At 33.5% G+C, this 20,862-nt stretch overlaps 1 protein-coding gene across 2 annotated transcripts in view; it reads left to right on the forward strand.

Annotated features, from left to right (window-relative positions):
- Positions 1-5,997: 5,997 nt before the first annotated feature.
- Positions 5,998-20,862, forward strand: part of LOC125670262 (protein sidekick-2-like) — a 31,707-nt gene continuing 16,842 nt past the window's right edge. For both annotated transcript variants that reach the window (XM_048905345.2, XM_048905346.2), the window contains exons 1-9: positions 5,998-6,481; positions 14,435-14,701; positions 15,408-15,701; positions 16,291-16,393; positions 17,148-17,368; positions 18,783-18,927; positions 19,152-19,279; positions 19,537-19,653; positions 20,537-20,704. In XM_048905345.2, coding sequence (XP_048761302.2) covers positions 6,388-6,481; positions 14,435-14,701; positions 15,408-15,701; positions 16,291-16,393; positions 17,148-17,368; positions 18,783-18,927; positions 19,152-19,279; positions 19,537-19,653; positions 20,537-20,704 — 1,537 coding nt within the window. In that variant the 5' untranslated portion in view covers positions 5,998-6,387. The remainder of the gene's footprint in view (positions 6,482-14,434; positions 14,702-15,407; positions 15,702-16,290; positions 16,394-17,147; positions 17,369-18,782; positions 18,928-19,151; positions 19,280-19,536; positions 19,654-20,536; positions 20,705-20,862) is intronic.

Consider the following 20,862-nt stretch of genomic DNA (forward strand, 5'->3'; position numbering starts at 1 on the left):
CTGTTGTGATTTTTAACAGATATTTTTTTTTTATCAATCGTTATTCCCATGAAAAAATTTTGACCCCAATATTGTGATCCCAACCTAGCTCCAAAGGGTACAACATAAATGAAGATGAATTCTGGCCCAGTGGTTCTTAAGAAGAATTTTTTTTTAAATATTTCCCCTAGATATTTGCACGTAAAACTTTGATCCCCTATTGTGGCCCCATCCTACCCTGAAGGCCATGATTTGAACAACCTTGAATCTGCACTATGTCAGGAAGCTTTCATGTAAATTTTAACTTTTCTGGTCCAACGGTTCTTGAAAACAGGATTTTTAAATGACCCCCACCCTATTTTTGCATTTTCATGATTATCTCCCCTTTGAAAGGGGTGTGGCCCTTCACTTGAACAAACTTGTATCCCATTTACTCATGGATGATGTGTACCAAGTTTGACTGAAAATGGTCCCGTGGTTCAGGAGAAGAACTGAAATGAAAATGTGAAAAGTTTACAGACAGATAGACGGACAGACAACGGGTAATCAGAATAGCTCATTTGAGCTTTCAGCTCAGGTGAGCTAAAAACTATAAACACAAGGTATAAAAAATCCAAAAATACTGCTGTGAACATATGTATATATTCATACGCATATATATTTGAAATATATTTGAATGTTCATTGTAGACTTTCTTATCCTATATCAAAGCAGGTATTCAACATTGTTCTTGCAGCTGTACAATATTTGTAGGATTGACAATTTAAATTTCTAATTGGAGTATCACTAGTATATGTGTTCACATTAAATATTATCATTATACTGCCATCTGTATTGCTCATACTTTGAAAAATATAGTACTAAATGATTTTCATCCTCAATAAACAATTTACATGAACAACATAATAATACGTATTTCAGATCGGTAAAGTTGGCTACTAGTAACCAGCTACTAGTAACTGGCTACTTAAAAAGAGAAAAGTTGGCTACTAGTAGCCAGCTACTTGAACCAAGAAAAGTTAGCTACTAGTAGCCAGTTACTAGTAGCCAGCTACTAAAAGTAAGAAAGGTTAGCTACTCGTAGCCAGCTACTACAAAATATAAAAATATAATTACTGATAGCTAGCTACCAAATAAAGGTTAATGAGTTTGAAAATTATTATCTATCAGATTTATTTCTAAAGAGGACGAGGAGTCGTATGAAATGTTATGCTCAATTATCCCCAATTACGTAACGTTGCAATGCAAAATACGAATAAACTTTTTCAACTGAACGTTTACTTTAAAAATGATACGGATTGAATTCAAACCTTCAATCATTTGATATACCATCCATTTTGAGATATCTGCTACTTTTACAATTTCATTCGAGTTACCCTGAAATTTCAACATTTGTGTGAATACCGTAAGAAACTTTATGTTTGTATTAGATATCTGACGAATTTACGACTATACATATGGCAAGAAGTGATAGATGGTGTTTTGGTACGCCACGAATTTTCAGATATCGCTCTTTAGGAAATCAGTTACTTATACATTTTGATTATCGGTACAATGAAATTTCAAGATCCCTGTGAATACCTTAAGGAACTTCGTGTTTATATCATATATTTAACTAACTTCCAACGATACATATGGCGAGTAGTAATATTGGGTATCGTGATATATCATCAATTTTCAGATATCCCGCTTAAGGAAGTCAGCTACTTATACCTTTTGATGGCAGGTAAACTGAAATTTCAAATTTTTCGCAAATATCTAAAGGAACTCTGTGTTTGTATTAGATATCTTACTAATTTACAACTATCCATGTGAAGTGGAGTGGTATTAAGTATCTTGACATGCCATCAATTTTCAGATATCACCCATAAGGAAGTCAGCTACTTATACCTTTGATTCCTGGTAACCTGAAATTTCAAGTTTTTCGTAGATATATTAAGTGGGGGTGGGGGTTAGAATATCTACATGTTTCAATATACAATGGAGGGGGCACTGATTCTTAGTTTTGTTAACACAGATCTATTACATTTGTTAAGGTAGCCTTAATTAGATAATGTTACAGTCTGTATCCATTTTGATTTACGATTTTGCTACAAAAGGCAAATTCTCCAGCGACTGATTTACATATTATTTTTAGTTGTTCGTGTATCTTGTTCTCCACGGAAATCCCACTGACATTCATTACAGAGATTTTTAAAACTTTGATGAAAATAAATCTCTCTCCGATTTGGAAAAATACATGGTTTTTTGTCGTTGTTTGTTTGTTTAAATAATTGATATACATTCATGATGCTTGCACCCAAACTATAGCAGAGATGTTTGTAGCATATATAGGAAAGTACCTGTCATCCCAGAATCGGTAATATGGCGTTCTTTCTCCTCTGTATTATGTGAGGATATTGTTTGAAATATATAATACGGGTATAATTTATATATTACTATTAAAATACATTTTACCAACTCACTGCATGTATAGAAAAGCATATACAACTTTTTAATGTGAAATATATGTATAAAAACGCGGGGATTCGGTGCCCTGGTAGTACGTTTGAAATGTTAATAAAAATACCACGCGTTCTCAAAACGCTTGTCGTATTAGTTATATGCTGAGTTTAAACAATAGTTCATTCCTCGTTGTTACTATATATATGTGTGTATATAATATACATATGTACATGTATTATATTTGCTAGTGATAACAGAGATTAGTTAACAAAGCAAACCTGTTCTTTATTAGTATCAAATACGTGAAGGTTAGTAATATATGTAAACATATAATGTATATACAATATGACATAAAGCAATATTTTGAAGGGAAAAAATTAAAGTTACTATTGTTTGGAAACGAGATTGGGGGGTGGGGGTGGGGTCATACAAACGATGTATTCACATACCCAGGTCAGATAACTAAAACTTATATATGATTAAATACAGTATGCAATTTTACAAAATCGAAAAGAAAATCTGTTGCCTTTAATTATCAAAACAAAAGGATTAGGAACAAGTTCTAACAACTTACTAGTCCCTCCCCCAATCTCCTAAAATATTACAAATGTGAAATAATAATTAACATGTAAAATGTACAGTGATTAGATGAATCTACAAGTTTCATATATAAATTTGTGAATAGCTGAAAAAATATTTATATTAGTTTGCAGAGGCAAATTAACATCGCCGTACAATAACAGTAGTTTCACGTCACATGCATACACTGCAAAATTACTAAATAAATCTAATTCGGTTACTTTCAAGTTTTGGGGTTAGATAACCTAGTTATTCTAACAACCCCCCCCCCCCCCCCCACACACACACACGACATATTGTAGTTTGTAAAGTGCTAACAAATTTTAGAGTCGACGATTTCTTTAAGATGAAAATCATCGAAAATGAGTGATATATGTGGAAGGCATTCTGACTTTACGAGTAATTTTCAAGCATTATGTTGCATAAGGAATGAAATTTACAATTAAGCTACTTTTTTAAAAACCATTCACTATTCTTACCAAGACCATTGCTGAGTAATTTTGATGAATTGTATGGATTTTCTACTACTACATAAAAAGATGTGTCACCTGCGAACAATTTAATTACACTTGTAATCAATATAGAACACAATGTAAATAAAAAGAAGAATGGTCTTAATATACTTCCTTGTGGTACACCAGCTTTTGCGTATATTCGAGTCCGATATTGTTCCAGTAATGACAACACAGTGTTTTCTACTGCTCAAATACCCTTCAATACCTAATTTATAGTAAACGCCCCTAAAATGTATCTGTGTCGAGATCATTGTTCATCCGTCCGTTCAACAAACTTTCAACAATAGGGCTAAATTTGATTCACATTAGACCATGGTCATCGTCTACACGAGGTAGCTGGTCTGACAGCAAAAGAAGCGATATTTAAATTATACAAATGTATAAACATTCTTAGACAATGAAGCAGCGAGAGATATCGTTGTAAACGCGAACAGTGGGTGTCGCTTTTGTCCTATTAGCCTGGTCGACTAATGAATGAATGTTATAATCAGTTATTTCAATCTAGAAGGACATAATTATGAATGATTAATATCATAATTAGATAACTTTTAAGTTAAAAAAATTGCAAATTTTAGTAATGAATTGAAAACCCGTACCCTCCCAGTTAAAATCTGAGGTCATAAAACAAAAACAAAACAAAAAACAACAAAAAACCGTGAAGTTTCCTGCACCAATAACATTTTCTGGAATTCTTTCAATATTTTCATATGTCTGTTATCTTTAAACAAAATTTTGTTTACGCGTTGACAGGGCGTGTCAACGTACAGAGGACATGCTCTTCTATTTCAACGTTTTTCACGTGCAAAATCATTCTAGTCGGAGTGGACCTTCAAAATAATTTCATTTGATGCATCGTGCACACATGCATTGTCATCTTACATGCCAATTGTAAACCAAACATTCAGCATAAAGTCTGGAAAAAAATGCCCAAAATGCTCAGTAAAGATTTCATATGTTTAAATTAACATAAACTTAAATAACTGAAGACATCTTTCATTATTTAAACACATCCTCAATTCATTTGATGCGCGCAACAATTTAATCAACTCTATACACATCTTCAAATACTTTTAATATCTCCATTTCTGAATTATTGAGTGCATTAAAATTGAATTGTAAAAGTTCAAAGTAGTAATCATTCTGTTGAATTGATACGCGCAATACTTGAAAAGTTGCTCGCTTCAAAATGAATGATTGATTCTAGCTGTAATTCGATTTGAGATAGAAATAATTTATTGCGCGCAATAACTTAATTAAGGATATCTTCAAATAATTAATGATATCTTGAATTATATGTATTTGAATTTATGATAATCAGGCGTCCCGTATACTTACAATAATGCTAGCTCTCATTGGCGGATTTAAGTGGAGGGAGCATAAAGGGCAGCCCCCCCCCCCCCCCCCCCGGCCCTCTTGTGTTGACAGACCATAGTGCAATATATACAATGGCGATATATATCATACCAAGTTTATAATTTGATAGTTTGCCAATACAACCTATCATTTGGTCGAATACATGCTGTAGGTCGTTCTTGGCACATTGATTTTGACTACGGATAATCCCGTTTACATGACAAAGATATAGGGCTCACGGCGGGTGTGACCGGTCGACAGGGGATGCTTACTCCTCTTAGACACCTGATCCCACCTCTGGTATAACCAGGGGTCGGTGTTTGTCAAACTTTCTATTTTGTATTGTTTATAGAAGTTATGAAATTGATCATTGTTCGTTATCGTTCCCTTTCATAGAGAATACTGAGATGTGAAAAATACTTGTAAGTACATGAGACAACAATTCAGTAAAACAGTAATTTAAAACATTGCAAAATGTAGCACTTTGAAAAATTTAAGATGAATTAAAATGATGAGATTTGTAACTTCGCTAGACAAATTACAGAACAAACATGACAACGTTTCTCAGGAACTTGAATCCCTCAGCTGATATAACAATTTAATGGAGAGACAAATTTTGAGTGATTATATAATATATGATATAGTTTATTCACCAATCAAGGGCCCTCGGGGGGCATGTACATGTTAACAGGCAATTAAATATATTATGAAGAACTCCAGAGATTTTAAAATGAAGTAAAAATGTTGTTTAATCTTACATATCTATTTATTTATTAGATAGGACACACATTTTCCTTTTCATTGACAGCAACTTTTTTTGTATTTTAAGAAGTTTTAGGACATAAGGGTTTTGTACAAATGGTAATTACCCCCCCCCCCCCCCCCCAAATAAATATTGACTGGTCCCTAAATTATTTAGAAACTTTTACACCCCTCTCCCCTTGACAATTTTTATATGTACTGTACAATGTACGGTTGTACGGTGATGAACAGTATGTATACAAAAATAAATAAACGATATTTTTTCCTATGTAGGCTATAGCTAACTCCCACATCTCAGGTGAGTCACAAGTTTTGACCCTAGCCAAGCACTCCTAACTTTCAATTTTGTTAACCAATCACATCATTTGTTGTGATCACGTGGGCAGACAATTAGTACAATCGTATCTAAACTTACCTTTACCTTTAGATCAATATTTACCTGTATGAAACAACGCTATTTTATTTCAGTATTTTATGCAGAAAATTTCACTATTTTTGGAATTATCAACGATTTTGATATTTGGATTAATCTAAGCCTGTCATTGGAATCTTTCTTTGTGAAAAAGTGACAAGGTAACAACATTGTCACTTTGTCGCATCAATATGGCCGACGCGAACTTCCGATAACACAAATTCCCACCGGTGAAACAACGAATTTTGTGACTAGACGTCTGAAAAGTTAGTGAAATCTTATAGAAGAAGTGATTTTTAAAAAATTGACTATGAAGTTGAGCGTATGGCTGATCTGTGATACATGATATCGATAGTAATTAATATGGAGGGAGAACGCCTGCTTTACCTGCACATCATTATATTGGTAGCTGTAAATTTACCTTACGTGGAAAGTGGTATGTACATGATTTTGTGTAAGGAAATATCATATAAGAGTTTTTTGTGTGAGGGTACTCAATAATTATTGTTCTTTGAAAGAAGTAAGAACAATACCCACTTCATTTCAAATGACTGTACTACTACAAGACTTACCAGTTCCACGCTGGATTGCATAATAACAGAAACTGGCCTGTCACTACAGTTTTCGGGACAGGGTCCTGATCCCTTTTAATTGGGTTATTTATGGGAATTTTTTTCTGATTGGGAATTTTTAATTTTAAAACTTACATTGAATCACTTTAAAAGTTTTTGTGAACAGCTGAAGAGTTGTTTTAAAGACCACTTTTAGTACCCCCACCAACCCCGTCAAAGTACATGAAGTGTGGTATAGAAATCTTTGTATTTTTTCTGAATTTTGACAATAGCTAGGTTCAGATCATAACTGATCATTTGAAAAATATATCTTGCTGCAGCTTTATTACTTACATTGTTTCAAAATTGGAAATATCAAGACTTAGTTAGTATCAATATTGGGAAGCTTTTGTTCATTTTCCAATAATGGAAATCCTCCAGAGTGTTAGAGGTTCATTGCAAGATACTTTTGACTTGGTGCCGAGGTATATGATAAGGGATATTAATCTAGGCTCCAACTTGTTGGAGTTATAGTGATCCTTTATTTCACAAGATGCATGCAAGGCCATGATGGCCAAATGTATACAAGTGTGAAACTCACCTTATATTCAACATGTTGACTCTCCAGACTCTTAATGCATGTGTAACTTAAGAATTACTGAGGAATGTAAACGAGATGTTATTGCAAAACGGGCACCAGATCTGGCATTGGGAGTCTTGATACCACATTTTATCTTAAGACCAGGACCTACTTCATGCAGTTAGTTTAGACCTGGCATAAGGAATCTTTGATACCATTTGACAAATTTTTAAGATCTGGACCAGCTTTTCAACCCTTTATAACAATACCTTGAAAAGCTATTGTCACATTTGCATAAATATTTTAGAATCACTCAGCTCTGGATACCAATGTATATAGTTTATTAATGCAGTATGTTGTTTGTAGGGCTGCAATGGGTACCCGAAATAACCGAAAACCGCGGGTCGTGTTGTTCGGGTCAGGTTCGGTTCCATTTTCTGAATTTCGGTTTGGGTTTGGTTTTTAAAATAGAATCATTATATTGTTAAATTCCTCAAAGGTGGCTGTATTTTGATCAATTGTTAAATGATGGCATTGTGGACAAAACTGTAAATATAATGACAGTATATGCAAGATATATGTCAGATGCATTGAAAATACGCCACAGCCACTCGCAGGGTTGGGCGGTTAAAACTGCCCACGGTTTTAACCAGTGGTTTTAACCGTCCCGGTCAATACTCCCCAAGTGGTCAATACTGGTTAATTGTGACTTAAACTGTCCATTTTCCTATTTTTGTACATTTCTTGCAAAGATAAAGATAAATTAAGTCTTTTCATTATATGGATCAATTGTTGATTAATATTTTTCATTAGATAATCAAATGTAGTTTCATAAGTTTAATATATTTGGTTTGCTGAAACTGACCGAAATATCTTCAGTACCTACCAGAGGGTCACATTCCTATAACATAGCTTGAGGATTGGAGACTGACCTCTTAATACATGTACCTGGACAGATTAAGAATAAAAGGTAGCTGGACATTACCTGAGCACAGGAAGCAGAGTTGACAGGTGTTAATAAGCATAGGCTGGGACCAGAGATGACCAGTGTGCCTGTTTTTGTTATGAAAACATCACCAACCCACCCCCTCAAATGTTTATTCAACAGTCATCGATAAAATGAAGATTGATGAAACAATACTTATAGATAGTTCTTGTTAAACTAAGGAATTTGAACAGAAACTTTTACATCTTCTCCAATTCAACAGAGTCATTTGTACATTATTTATGTAATATTATAACTTATAAGTATATATTATAAACTGATAGTGCATGTTATGAATTACAGAATTTACCATAATGGTCACTTAAACATTTAAAATAAATAACACAGACTATAATGACCAAATAATTTTCAATCGACCAGTATTGACCGGTTTTAACCAGTATTGACCACCGGCCCGGTCAATACTCATATTGACCACTTTTTTGCCAACCCACAGGAGCAACATCGTCAATGACATAACATTGAAAGCATGGATGGAAACGAGTAGAAGTGACAATGTTGTTTCTAGTACCATGGATGTCGAGTCTAAACCTAAGTCCACATCCCCGAGTAATTATTGTGACAAAATACAATTAAGGTTTTTGATTTTAACTGTATATATATTAGATTTTTAAAATAGTTATATAGACCCGAATTGAAATACACGAACCTGAAGTAAAAAAATTTAGAACCGACCTGACCCAAAATTTTTGAAACCGTGACACAGCCCTAGTTGTTTGACTCTTGTAGTTTTGTCCAGCGCCTGTCTGGACTTCAGCGAAACAAATAATTATGTTGTTGACTGCTTGTTATATGTGTGTATGATAAATATCATTTTCCAAATTATGTCAGAGGCACCATTTTGGATATATTTTAAGGACACTTATTTGTGCACCTACAAGTAGATTATGTACTTAAGCACGGTGTAGTTATATCTATTGTCAGGTGAAATGAGTTAGTTATGATAAGAGCAAGCATGGATAGAGAATGCTTAGGGTATACCTATATTGTTGTAAAATTGCCATCCTGTGTGAATAGTAGTATATGTATCAAGTGTTGGGATTGAGAATCATAAAGAAATATTTCTGATATTAATATAGATATTTTTAAAATATGTATCTTGTTAGCTAGTATTATGTAAAAACCACTATGTCAAATTGTATGATAAGAGTACTCAGCTTATTGGTGCACCGTATATCTCATTCAGTGATAAGAGTATTCAGATTTATATATTGGTGCACCGTATATCTCATTCAGTGTTCTGAAAGAGCCAGTGTATGTCTGAAGTCATCTCAAACAAGCCTGAAGGGATGCACTATCCCAGCATTTGAAAGAATATACCATGATTTAATATCCCAATTTAAGTTTCATACAATGCATCATGACATGATTTTTATGTCATAGAGGGGTAGTAACTATTTCCCCACAATAGCCTGCAGGGCTAGTTAATATTAATAGACCTACTCCCTGTTACTGATCCACTTATCACAAGACCGAGCCACAAAGCAATGAGGGGGGCACTAAGGTGTGGGAGGGAGTATGCCATTGGAGAAAGAAAAACTTTATTCTGTTGCCTTTTACCCAGATAAAATGATAAAAATCATACAAATATGTATTGTAGCTCTTGATCATTTTCTTAGAGCTTAAAAAACTTGAATATTATACATATACTCTTTAATTCCTCAGCCTGCCCACACACAAATAAAGTCATTGAAATTTAGTACATGTCATTATCATTGAAAGGTAGTGTTGAAAAATCTGAAAAATTTCATAATCGATAATCAGTCATAATCGGAAGAACTGTATCTATCAATGATCGATATAATCGGTATTTACATATATAGTTAATAAATGTTTATTGATTTTGGGGTTATTTCTATTTAGTTTTATGGATATGTGCAGCATACACACTAGCTGGTGTCACTGAATTCCCACTTTTCAATGTGGAGTCCACTCTGACTCTCTCCCCGCACATGTCTCGTTAAAAAAACGGGATTAACAGTCAGATGAATCTCAGATTAGATATTTTAAATTAGTGTACAGGTATCAATCGATTATGAAAAATAGAATCGATAATCAGAATCAAAGAGCCAAAAATTATCAACAATCGATTGTGTGGCGACAATTGTTTCATCACTTTGCTAGTTTCACATGCTGCACGTTGATGGAATTGCTTGGGACATAATACAGAATAATCTGAAGAGTCTATATGGTTTCATTTAATTAGCATCCATGGCCACTGACAGCGTAATTAGAAATTGCATCTAGATTTGATTTGCGAGACAAAAATAGGTTAGACAGTGCATCATGTTTTAATTCATATGTCATCCAGACTCACAGTCAATGTTAACATTTAGTTTTAATCAAAAGTTAGTCTGTTGAAAATTTAAAAAAGGGGATCAAGATTTAGTTTACTCAACAAGTTAGAGCCTCAGTTAATATCCCTTATTACGCAGTGACATGTCAAAAGTGTCTCCCTGCCAATCTCTAGCATGCTGTCCAGGAGTAGATTTGGTGCAGTGCTACATATGGCTCTTGTCAGCGAGGACAGTTTCCTACCAGCGGGTGAGAGTTCAGCAAGACTTTATTGTCTTAGAATTGTCTTTCTGCAAACTACCACTCAAAAACTTTAGATTTCATTCAGACCAGTTTATCTGCATACACCCCCATTTGATAGTCTTGTGCTGGTTATAATTAGAGGGCTCCAGCTATATATATACACATTAAAACCAAGTAGCAAAACTATCAAAGATAAGAATTCATTTCAGGAAGAATTCATTTCAAAAACACTATATTTCTAGGTGTAGATATAGGGCAATCATATCTATCAATGAAAATAAATGAATGGATTGAATTTGAATAGAATTGAATTGAAAATAAATGAATCTGTATGCTCTCATTATCCCCACCCCCTTTTCAGAGTTGAAAAAGAATTAATTGCCAAAAGAGCAAATTAAAGCTAAGCATCATTCAATAGTTCTCTAAATACATCTTCATTCGTAGTTGCTTTGGACCCCCACAATGCAAGGCTTCAATTGCACTTAGTGTAGAATAACAGTGATTTTTAAAGACCCATTTTAGGTTCGAATATCAGCCCTTTCCCCTCCCAAAAATTACCATTTTCCCCCCCAATTTAACTTGCACTTTTCCCAATAATAAAAACTGGTGAAAAATGTAATTTGTTAAAGAATAAGTTAAATGAGAATAGTTTATGTACGACATGACAAAAACGCATCAATTCTAGATGATTTAGAAAGAATAGTAAAAAAATTTAAGAGCTTCAAGAAAAGAAAGTTAAATATGTTACTAAAATAAAAAAAAGAATGACATCAATTTGTGTTTGATTTCTTGTTTGATATGATATTACAATAATGACTAGGTTTTCACAATTTGATCAAAGTGTTGACAATTTTTCTCAATTCGAAAGCGACAGGACCCTTTTGAAAATTGTTGAAAAATCTCTGAATAATAAGGTATATATGTGTCAACTCAAAGTGGCCTAAATCCACCCTTGCTCTACTGGTATTTTTTAATCTTCCATCTTTTTGAAAATGACATTCACAAATGTTCATATGCAAATGTTGAAATATCTACCACATGGAATTTTTGATTACCAGTGATACTGACATGCTTTTGAAACAGGATCACGTTTCAATTGCATTCAGATATTTTGATTACCAACTATTCATCAGATCTCATTTACTATGCAGACCCTTAAACATGGGGAAACTTGGGCATGTATACTATGGGGGGGGGAGGATCCTAAAGTGTCAACACATTCCGCTGGAAAAGAATGTTTCCTTGGTGGCGAAGTGGTTTTATCTTGAAAAATGGATACCACAAAGTTTTGTTTTCAAGTTTATGAAATTGTTTACCCATTCAGTAACTGCTAATTGATATGCAAATTTCAGTAGAAGTGTAGAATCTGGGGAGTTACCTGTTTGTCTGAGATTGTATGATTTCTTTGTTTTTGTTAGAAAAGATTCTGGTTTAAAAGTCCTTTTCTTACTTAACCTGTTTAACATGGTTAAGATTAAAGAAAAGTGTACACATGCTATTGCATGCATTCATTGTATTATACAGAAACACATTTAAGTCGAGTGTAAGTTACATCAGCTTGATTTAAAAAGTGTACAATTATAATTTAAAAATGAAAGGTGCTTTATTCAAGTAAATGCTATTATGGATTAAATGATTACAAGGAAAAGCCAGGATACAGTTCATAATTATCCAAAAAATCATTTTGTGAACGAAAGTAAATTCTTATAATCTTTTTAGAACTCATAAGTTTAAACTATTAACACGGTTAAGTCGCTTGTGTAAGGGACTTTATGTGCAGAAATCAACAAAACATTGACTTTGAAGATTAAGTGGCTCAAAAAGACGTTCATTATTAATGCGATACCCTACAATATTCTCTTGTTCATAAAATACATTAACCGGTACCTGTAAAGAAGTCCAAAGTTTTCATTTCAGTTTGGTGATTGACTTAATATTATGCCTTTTGTAGTGTTGTTCTTTAAGCATATCTGTAGACTTGCTATAAGGATCGAGGTACTCTACATCATCATAATGGCTGACTTCCTTTTAAAACATGGATAAAAATATGAATATCAGCAATATTTGTCTGAAGATAATTCATTTCAAATATCATTGCCTAGCTGAGGGGCTCAGTGGGTTAGCACGTCAACTGTTCTGTAGGTGGCTGGTTCGACTCCAGTAGGGGTTTTTACATTTTTTTTCAGATTGCTTTCTACTAAAACTGCATTTTTTGACTAAATAAAGGAAATTTGAAAGTTAATTTTCAATTTCAAAATACTGTTGCACATATCATTCACTTTTCCATGGATATCAAATTTCTCTGGTGTAGCATTCCTCCTTAAGCTAAAGGAAGTGAGTCAATGTTCTTCACATGTAGACAGCTTTATATGAACATTAAAAATCTTAGCATTGAGACACGTAAAACAATTACGGCAGGTTAGCAAACATTTTATATTTAGTTATGGGCGTGCATGTTGAAATTACTCTAAATTTCCTTTCAAAGTAAATGTTTTTTAAATATAACAGACTAAGTTGTACTTTTTTATAGTCTTAATGTGTCTCAGCTGATTATGACGTGTCAGTGGTATTCATCATAGCATGAAATATGTACATTTACACATATACATTAAAGGTATATAGTGTTCCAATATTATGTTAGATTTTGACAAAGATATTAGTACTACAGTATTCTTTTGAATAAAATGAAACAAAAAATCTATTAAAAATGTTCATGCAAAAAAAAATATGGTTGTAGATATAATAAATGAAAATAGTTTCAAAAGACAGTTCGTCTTTTTGCATTTTTCTTTCAAAAACAAGATGAGTGTGGACCACGTGACTGTTTTATTAAGCATCCATGGAGTGATTATTGACCCTGTGCTATTTTCCCAGCAATTCTTGGATCCACTCTTTAGTGTTATACACATGATCTAGCATAATAAATTTAGTCTGATATATATATGTCCTTACTCCTATACCTACAGTTGATGAACTCGATGTCAAAACTTAAAAGATTCCATTGTTCTATTTCCAACCACGTGTGAAGAAGGCGTGTGCAATGTATTCAGTTTAATTAGTCATGAATGAACTAAACATTTTGACCTATTCCTTTCATTTGGGATGAAATCAAATAGTTTACATTGCACAAGTTATTGTACTGTATAGCGGGTTTGCAGGTCTAAAATTTGGCGATTTGTTGGCTGAAAGGTATGCTAATAATTTTAGTGGAATAAATTTTGGCGGACAGGGAATAGTTTTCTCTCTTTCAAATACTGAAGCCGCAATTGAGTGCATATTTAGCGATTGAAATTTTGGTCGAAAGCTAAATAAGCCAAAATTATAACCCCGCGGAAAAAACCCGCTATACAGTATATAATCACCATTATACTATAGATGCTTTAGCTATGTTAATTGGAAACAAAAAAGTTAACGGTAATTATTAGTCAGTATGTACATTTAATCTTTCTGTATCATGCTCAGATCTAAACTTTTACTTTTTTTGTTCTCACTTGCTTTCATGAAAATGATATGCAGTAGATGAACATGGTTTCTGATTAATTATCAAATTGTATATATCCCTCTTGCATATAAAGTATTTCTTTCCGCATAAAGGGTATAAATGTGTCTTTTAATTGTAGAAGATCCACCACTCTACGTTTCACAGGTATAAATGTGTCTTTAGATCCACCACTCTACTTTTCACGGGTATAAATGTTTCTTTTTTAATTGTAGAAGATCCACCACTCTACTTTTCACGAGAACCAGAATGTGGTTCAGCAGTAAGCGAGACTGGAGTAAAAATTTTGACCTGTCAATCATACAGTGACCCTGTTCCTGAGTACCGCTGGCTGAGGGAGGGAAAATATGTCAGTGAGGAGAGCTTTAGTGGGACATTCAGGATGTACCACATCAATCGGACGGCAGCAGGGACTTATAGATGTCAAGCCTCTAACAGACTCGGATCCATCATTAGTGACAGTTGCAGAGTGGATGTGGCGTGTATGTCCATGGTTTCATTAGCTCTAGCAGAACTATATATTACAAAAAGAATGTTATTGATTGAAATAGAATATCTTAGGCATATACTGAAAAACTTTTGCTTGTTGGTCCAGAAAAGTTGTGACAAATAACCATCACAAATTTTCTTGACCATGCAGTGAGTCACAGTTATGCAGCTATTATTTGAAATAAAAGATCCTAGATTTTGTTAATGCTCAAAGTATATGCATTAGATTTTTCACTTTAAGCATGCAGTCTATTCCAGATCTGACTGAAAGAATTCATTCTGTCTGAATTATAACTTGAAATATCCCATCTTTAAAAAACTTAAAAAGATAAATAAAAATGAAAGAGAAACCCAGCTTTACATAGATTGTTTTAAAAGTTACATTTGAGTAATAATTAACAGTGTATAGTAGTTGAAACATTTTATTTTTGTGTTTTCCAAGGATCAGTATTTTTGTCCATAAACCCTGAAATCAATACCTGTAGCCTAGAGTCTTAAGTGCTTCAGATACAGCTACTTAAGGCAGTCTCAGCATGTTGAGGCTATTGAGTCCTTCAGCATTCAGTCAGCCGTGACTTACCCTCATGTCCTATCATTATTCTTCAATAAATTGAATTACTCTAGAGTTCACCAAGTTCCTATCAATACATTTTAATAAATTTTATGCATGGCTAAGTTCAACACCTTTATTCAATTCAGATTTGGATCCACTTCCCATCTCACAAGATGAAGATGTTAATGTCGGAAGAGGTGGTGGGGTTAAAATATCTTTACCCCCTTTTAAATCCTACCCATTTCCACCCACCGTGGAATGGCGTCTTAACTCAAATATCATGGCAGACGAGGGTCAGAATCACCAGGTGACTCTCTCCAAGGACCTCGTGCTGCTGGATTCTCAGAACATTGATGACGGGAAGCAGTTCCAAGCTGACATTCTGAATGGCTTAAATGGACAAACCAGTACGACACAGACATATACAGTCAGAGTTTCAGGTGTGTTTTTACTACCTTTTGTTTTGTAAGGTAATTGCAGTGTTATAAATCTTTGATAGGCCTACTTAGTTAACGGAAGTGTCCATGTTATCTGGAAAGAAAAGCATCAATCCAGGTAAAGATATATAAAAAAAACAACCCATTTACCATTTTGTCAACATTTAAGTTTCTAAAATTATGCATAGTATTGATTATCTTTAAAATTTGCTTTAATTTTGCCTTTGCCATTGAGGTGTACAATCTGTTACAAAATGGAATGAAAGAGCGTACTCAATTACCTCCATAATTAAACTTACAAAATAATTAAAACCAAAAGTGTTGTGAGCTAACAAAGTAGATCATATTATTGATTGCATCAATACAGCATGTCTGTGTAATCGACACGAGTACCACCACCATTATATTAAAAGTTTTGATTAACAATTAAATTTTGAAGCTTCCGATATTTGAAGAAATGTATGAGAATAGATGCTGTGTATTTGATATGAACTTGTCTTGAGTGTGTGTATGCATAAAAATGGATGTTTATATATGGATTGGGATGAATTGATGTAATGCCAAAGAATCTTAATTGGATGTTTCCTTTCAGGAGGATCTTCAAGTGTTGATCCAGCAGTGGTTGTGGGACCTAAAGATACCACAGCCAGCCAGGGAGAATACACAGTGAACTTTGAGTGTGTTATTAATGCCAGGTGAGAACGTTTACAATGCACACAGATGGACTGTCAAAATGGCTTTCGTTGCTACACAAAATTTATACCCAGTAGTTCACTCCACTGTGTAGCCATAATTAGAAAAAAGGTGCATTTGACATGCTGTATGTGTATTCATTTTAACATTTAATGTCATTAGTGCTGATGCACTTAAAAATACTATGCATACACAAAAATTAAGTTCCCACTCTTATGATATACAATAATACAATTGTTTTGGTAGTACTTCCACTTTCTCACTTTGCCTGATTCTTATCAGAGTTCAATATTTAAACATGAAATAATGTAGATCTCCCTATCTCTTCTAATGAAGCCTTCGTTTTAAAGTTCTATGTGTGTATGTAATAAATATTTTTCATCGTTTGTTTATATTGGACACGGCATAAAACTTAGTAGAAATGTTGAAGTATGAAATGATAATTAAAATTCAGAAATCTCCAACAGTTTTTAATAAAGAAATAAAGGACGATTTTGTGCTGTTGAACAGTGTAAAATTAAGTCTACATTTCTAAAATATTGTTAGAGGAGGTTCTTGACCCCCTCCTGCATCTATCCCCTCAGCTTCACATAACTCTGCCTATATGTACACATTATGTACGCTGTACCATCAATGAAATCATCCATGGAGAACAGCTAGAATGGATCATAAATTGCATAAAGAAATGATAACCTGATTCCTTTGTTATTCTACTTTTAATGCTCCAATACAATGATGATTTTTTCATGATTTCAGTCCTATAAGCTTTCTAAGCACAAAGTGGTATAGAGTAAGAGATGGATCAGAAACGGAGATTTCTCAGAATCCCAAGTACCTGCTGTCAGGGGGTTACCACAGAATACTCACTATAAAGAGTCCTGAAACCAGTGACACAGGACTGTACCGCTGTAAAGCTTCTATGTCTAATAGCAACCTCAGTCCCCCAGTCATCCTAGATGCCAATCTCACTGTCTATGGTAGGTGGATTTGTTAACATTTTTTTCTTTTGATTTTGTTTTATTAATAGCATTATGTGGAAGTTGTCATTTCAAGCCACGGTCCGGAGTCCACATATAGCTCTCTCCTACTGGGAAAGGATAGTACATATTGGCCGTGGTTTGCGATGATGATGGAAGTTAGCTCCTCAGATTTTGAGCACAACCATACATATTGCTATAACTATGTAGGCGGTGGTTCAATGCTTATTTCATTTGCCAATTCTTATATCAATTAAAATTTGAAGAGGGTTTGCAAAGGACAACATTTTTTGGTGGTTAGATTTTTTCATTCAATCAGATATTTTAATGATTTCACTGTTTCTATTCCATCTAATGTAATGTCAATATTTTCCTAGACTGGTCTTTCAATTTATGAAACAAAAGAGTAGAGGCTTGGAATAAATTCAAATGTTGTCAATTCTTTAATTTGGTTGATATATATTTCTTAAGACTGAACAATTCTTAAATTGGCTGCATGAATTATCTCAAAATTTTAAATGAAAATTCAGTTTCTTGGCTTTAAATGATAATTTTTTTTATATGAAATCCCCACTTTTTTGGTTCCATCTTGTGTTTTGAGCAAAACATTGCAAGACGGACAATACTTCTAAACTGTTCTTTTCAGCTTTAAATTTCTGTATGATGAATTTTTGTGTGCAAAAAGGTTATTACAGTCAGAAAACTTGAAATATCCAGGAGTTCGAAATATCCGAACTTTTCTTCTGATTTCGTTTCAGTGATTTCCCCAATATTTGTATACACTCATTTGATGCATAACACATGTACTACTAATGTAACAAATTCTTTTGTTTTCTGTTATTTATGGATATGAGTAATAATTAATTTAAAGTAGTAAATAAATTCAAAGAAATAATGTTTTCGTTATTTACAAAACATTTCATGTGTGATTCCATACATGCCAATTCTCCTAATTTGAAGCATGACATTCCGGTTGGATGGCAGTGTTAATGCACTGTAGCTCTCAATGACTATGAGTACTATTTCTGGTGTTGATGTAATTCTCCTTCCATGTACAATTTGAAAAGTTACTCCAAAAGACTACAAACATACTACAAAACTCTAGATTGAGCTTCTGTAGTACATCCCAGTACTGTGTATTTACACAAGTAATTAATAATCATGTTGATATGTAAAGATCCTCCCCATTAAAATCAAAGGTGTCATTTCTTCCTACAGTACATTTATTTAAGTGTCATTCATTTACACTGATTGGTGATTTTGCTAAATTAACCATGCATATGGAAGTGGTAGAACATTTACAAATTGAAGTTGACTTTATTGTGTTTTGCTGTTAGAAAAACCTGAGAGGTTAATACTAGTATTTTATCAGATGAAAATGAAATGATTTATTTGGTGTAATAATCTTTTTCAGAGAGTCCTGTCATCATATCCCAGATTGAGACCCAGTATGTACGAGATTTCAGTCAGAACATCACCATACACTGTCAGGGCCAAGGTACCCCGGCTCCCACGATGCTGTGGTACTTCAACTCCCAGCTGCTTCAGTCCAGTCACAAGTGAGACTAATTCAATGGCAAAAATATCTATATATACCCATAAACAAAAATTTGTGTCTTTTGAAGAAATTTTACCAAAAATATATTCAATTTGGATGAAAAAAAGAGCTACTGGAAATGATTTGTGAACTTTAATTTTATGAAAACTTTGTAATCCAATAGAGACAATGAGCATTAATTGTTTACAACTGATAAGAAAATTAATGTTTATTGTTAATTTTTAGACTGACAGTTTTTCCCAATGGAACCCTGAGCATTACATTCCTAGATATGACAGAATCTGGAGTCTACATGTGTTTTGCCAGAAATGAGGCCGGGGAAACTAAGAAGGCCACTTGGATTAAAGTCAATAGTATGTTTTACAATATACTGCCTAGTTCAAAGTAGTTTCTATGTGCAAATTTCGAACAGTTTCCATGATTCTCCCTTCTTTGAACTAATGTGTTTGATTGTTGCAGTTGTTATTGTTTGAACTTTTGAAATTTATTTTATTCAACATTTTAGAAGTGTGTATCAGATTTGATGTAGTTTAAGAAAAATTCTATGAAATCCATTTTCAAGGCTGCATATATTTGCAATGTTTCTGTATTTTGTGTTATGTATAAATAGGTTCACCACCTGAAATAATAAACAAGCCAGTCAACTTGACAATCACGGAGGGAAGTAATGCTCGACTTCCTTGTGAGGCAACAGGTGCTCCCAAACCAACTGTGTCTTGGAAAAGAAGTAAGACTAATAATTTCTCTCTTGTTTAGTGAAATTTCAAATAAAAGTAATTATTTGATGAATAATAACATTTTTGATAAGCTTTAGTTTTTGGGCACTGTATGCCAATCACCCACATTTTTATGCCCCCCAAAACAAAGATTCAGGGGCATATAGTTTTTGGCCTGTCTGTCTGTGGCAAATCTTTTACACCATAAAAGGTAGTTTTCATATTTGGTATGTGTATTCTATGTGGCAAGACCTTTCCATTGACACCAAAATCTTTGATCTGGTTACCTCAACATTAATCTTTGACCTACTTTTAGGAAATTTGAATATAAGCCATATCTTTCAAATCGTAAGAGTTACTGCTTTTATATTTAAAATGTACATTTCTTGTGAGAAGACCTTTCCAATGATACCAGATTTGTTGACCTTGTTACCTTGACATTGACCTTTGACCTATTTTGGAAATTTAAAAGAACAAAGATTTTAATATCTTTTACACCATAAGAGATAAAGCTTTGTATGTGTATTCCTTGTGACAAGACCTTTCCATTGATACCAAATTATTTGATATGGTGACCTTTAAGATTTTATCAAAATAAGGATTCCAGTGCCATTGAATAAAAAGCATTATATAGAAATAAATTTTAATAAGGGAAGACAATAATGTAATTTTGCTTCCTTCAGGACCACCGAATAAGTTGTCTAACACAAATATTAATATAAAAAAGTTTATAAACTTTATTTTTTCTGTTGTTGAAATAGTAAATCACAATCTTGCAACGAAACTTTTGACACCAAAATGACAGCTAATATTGCTTTAATAAATCTAAACCAATCAGATTTGAATATTTAGCATAAAAATATAATTTTGATGATTTTTTTGGCTTTATTGTAGTTGTGTCAAATAGTCCTGTGGATATTGTGAGTGGGGGGCGGATTCAGATTCTGGATAATGGACAACTTCTGATCACTACCACTGTGTCGACAGATTCTGGACAGTATGTGTGTAATGCCTCCAACAGTAGGGGGAGCCAATCAGCTGAAGCCTTCCTGGAAGTTTACGGTAAATTCAAGTTTCGATTTTGATGTGACATTGGCAAAACCAGTACCATTCATATTATGAGTTTGGAAAGTGTACACAGTTTTTGCTTTTTGTTAAAAGACTTTTGTCATTCTTTCTGTGTGAAATTTATGTTTGTTTTCTATGTATTTATTTGTTGT

This window comes from Ostrea edulis, chromosome 4 (assembly GCF_947568905.1).
Source record: "Ostrea edulis chromosome 4, xbOstEdul1.1, whole genome shotgun sequence".
In the NCBI taxonomy this organism is placed as follows: domain Eukaryota; kingdom Metazoa; phylum Mollusca; class Bivalvia; order Ostreida; family Ostreidae; genus Ostrea; species Ostrea edulis.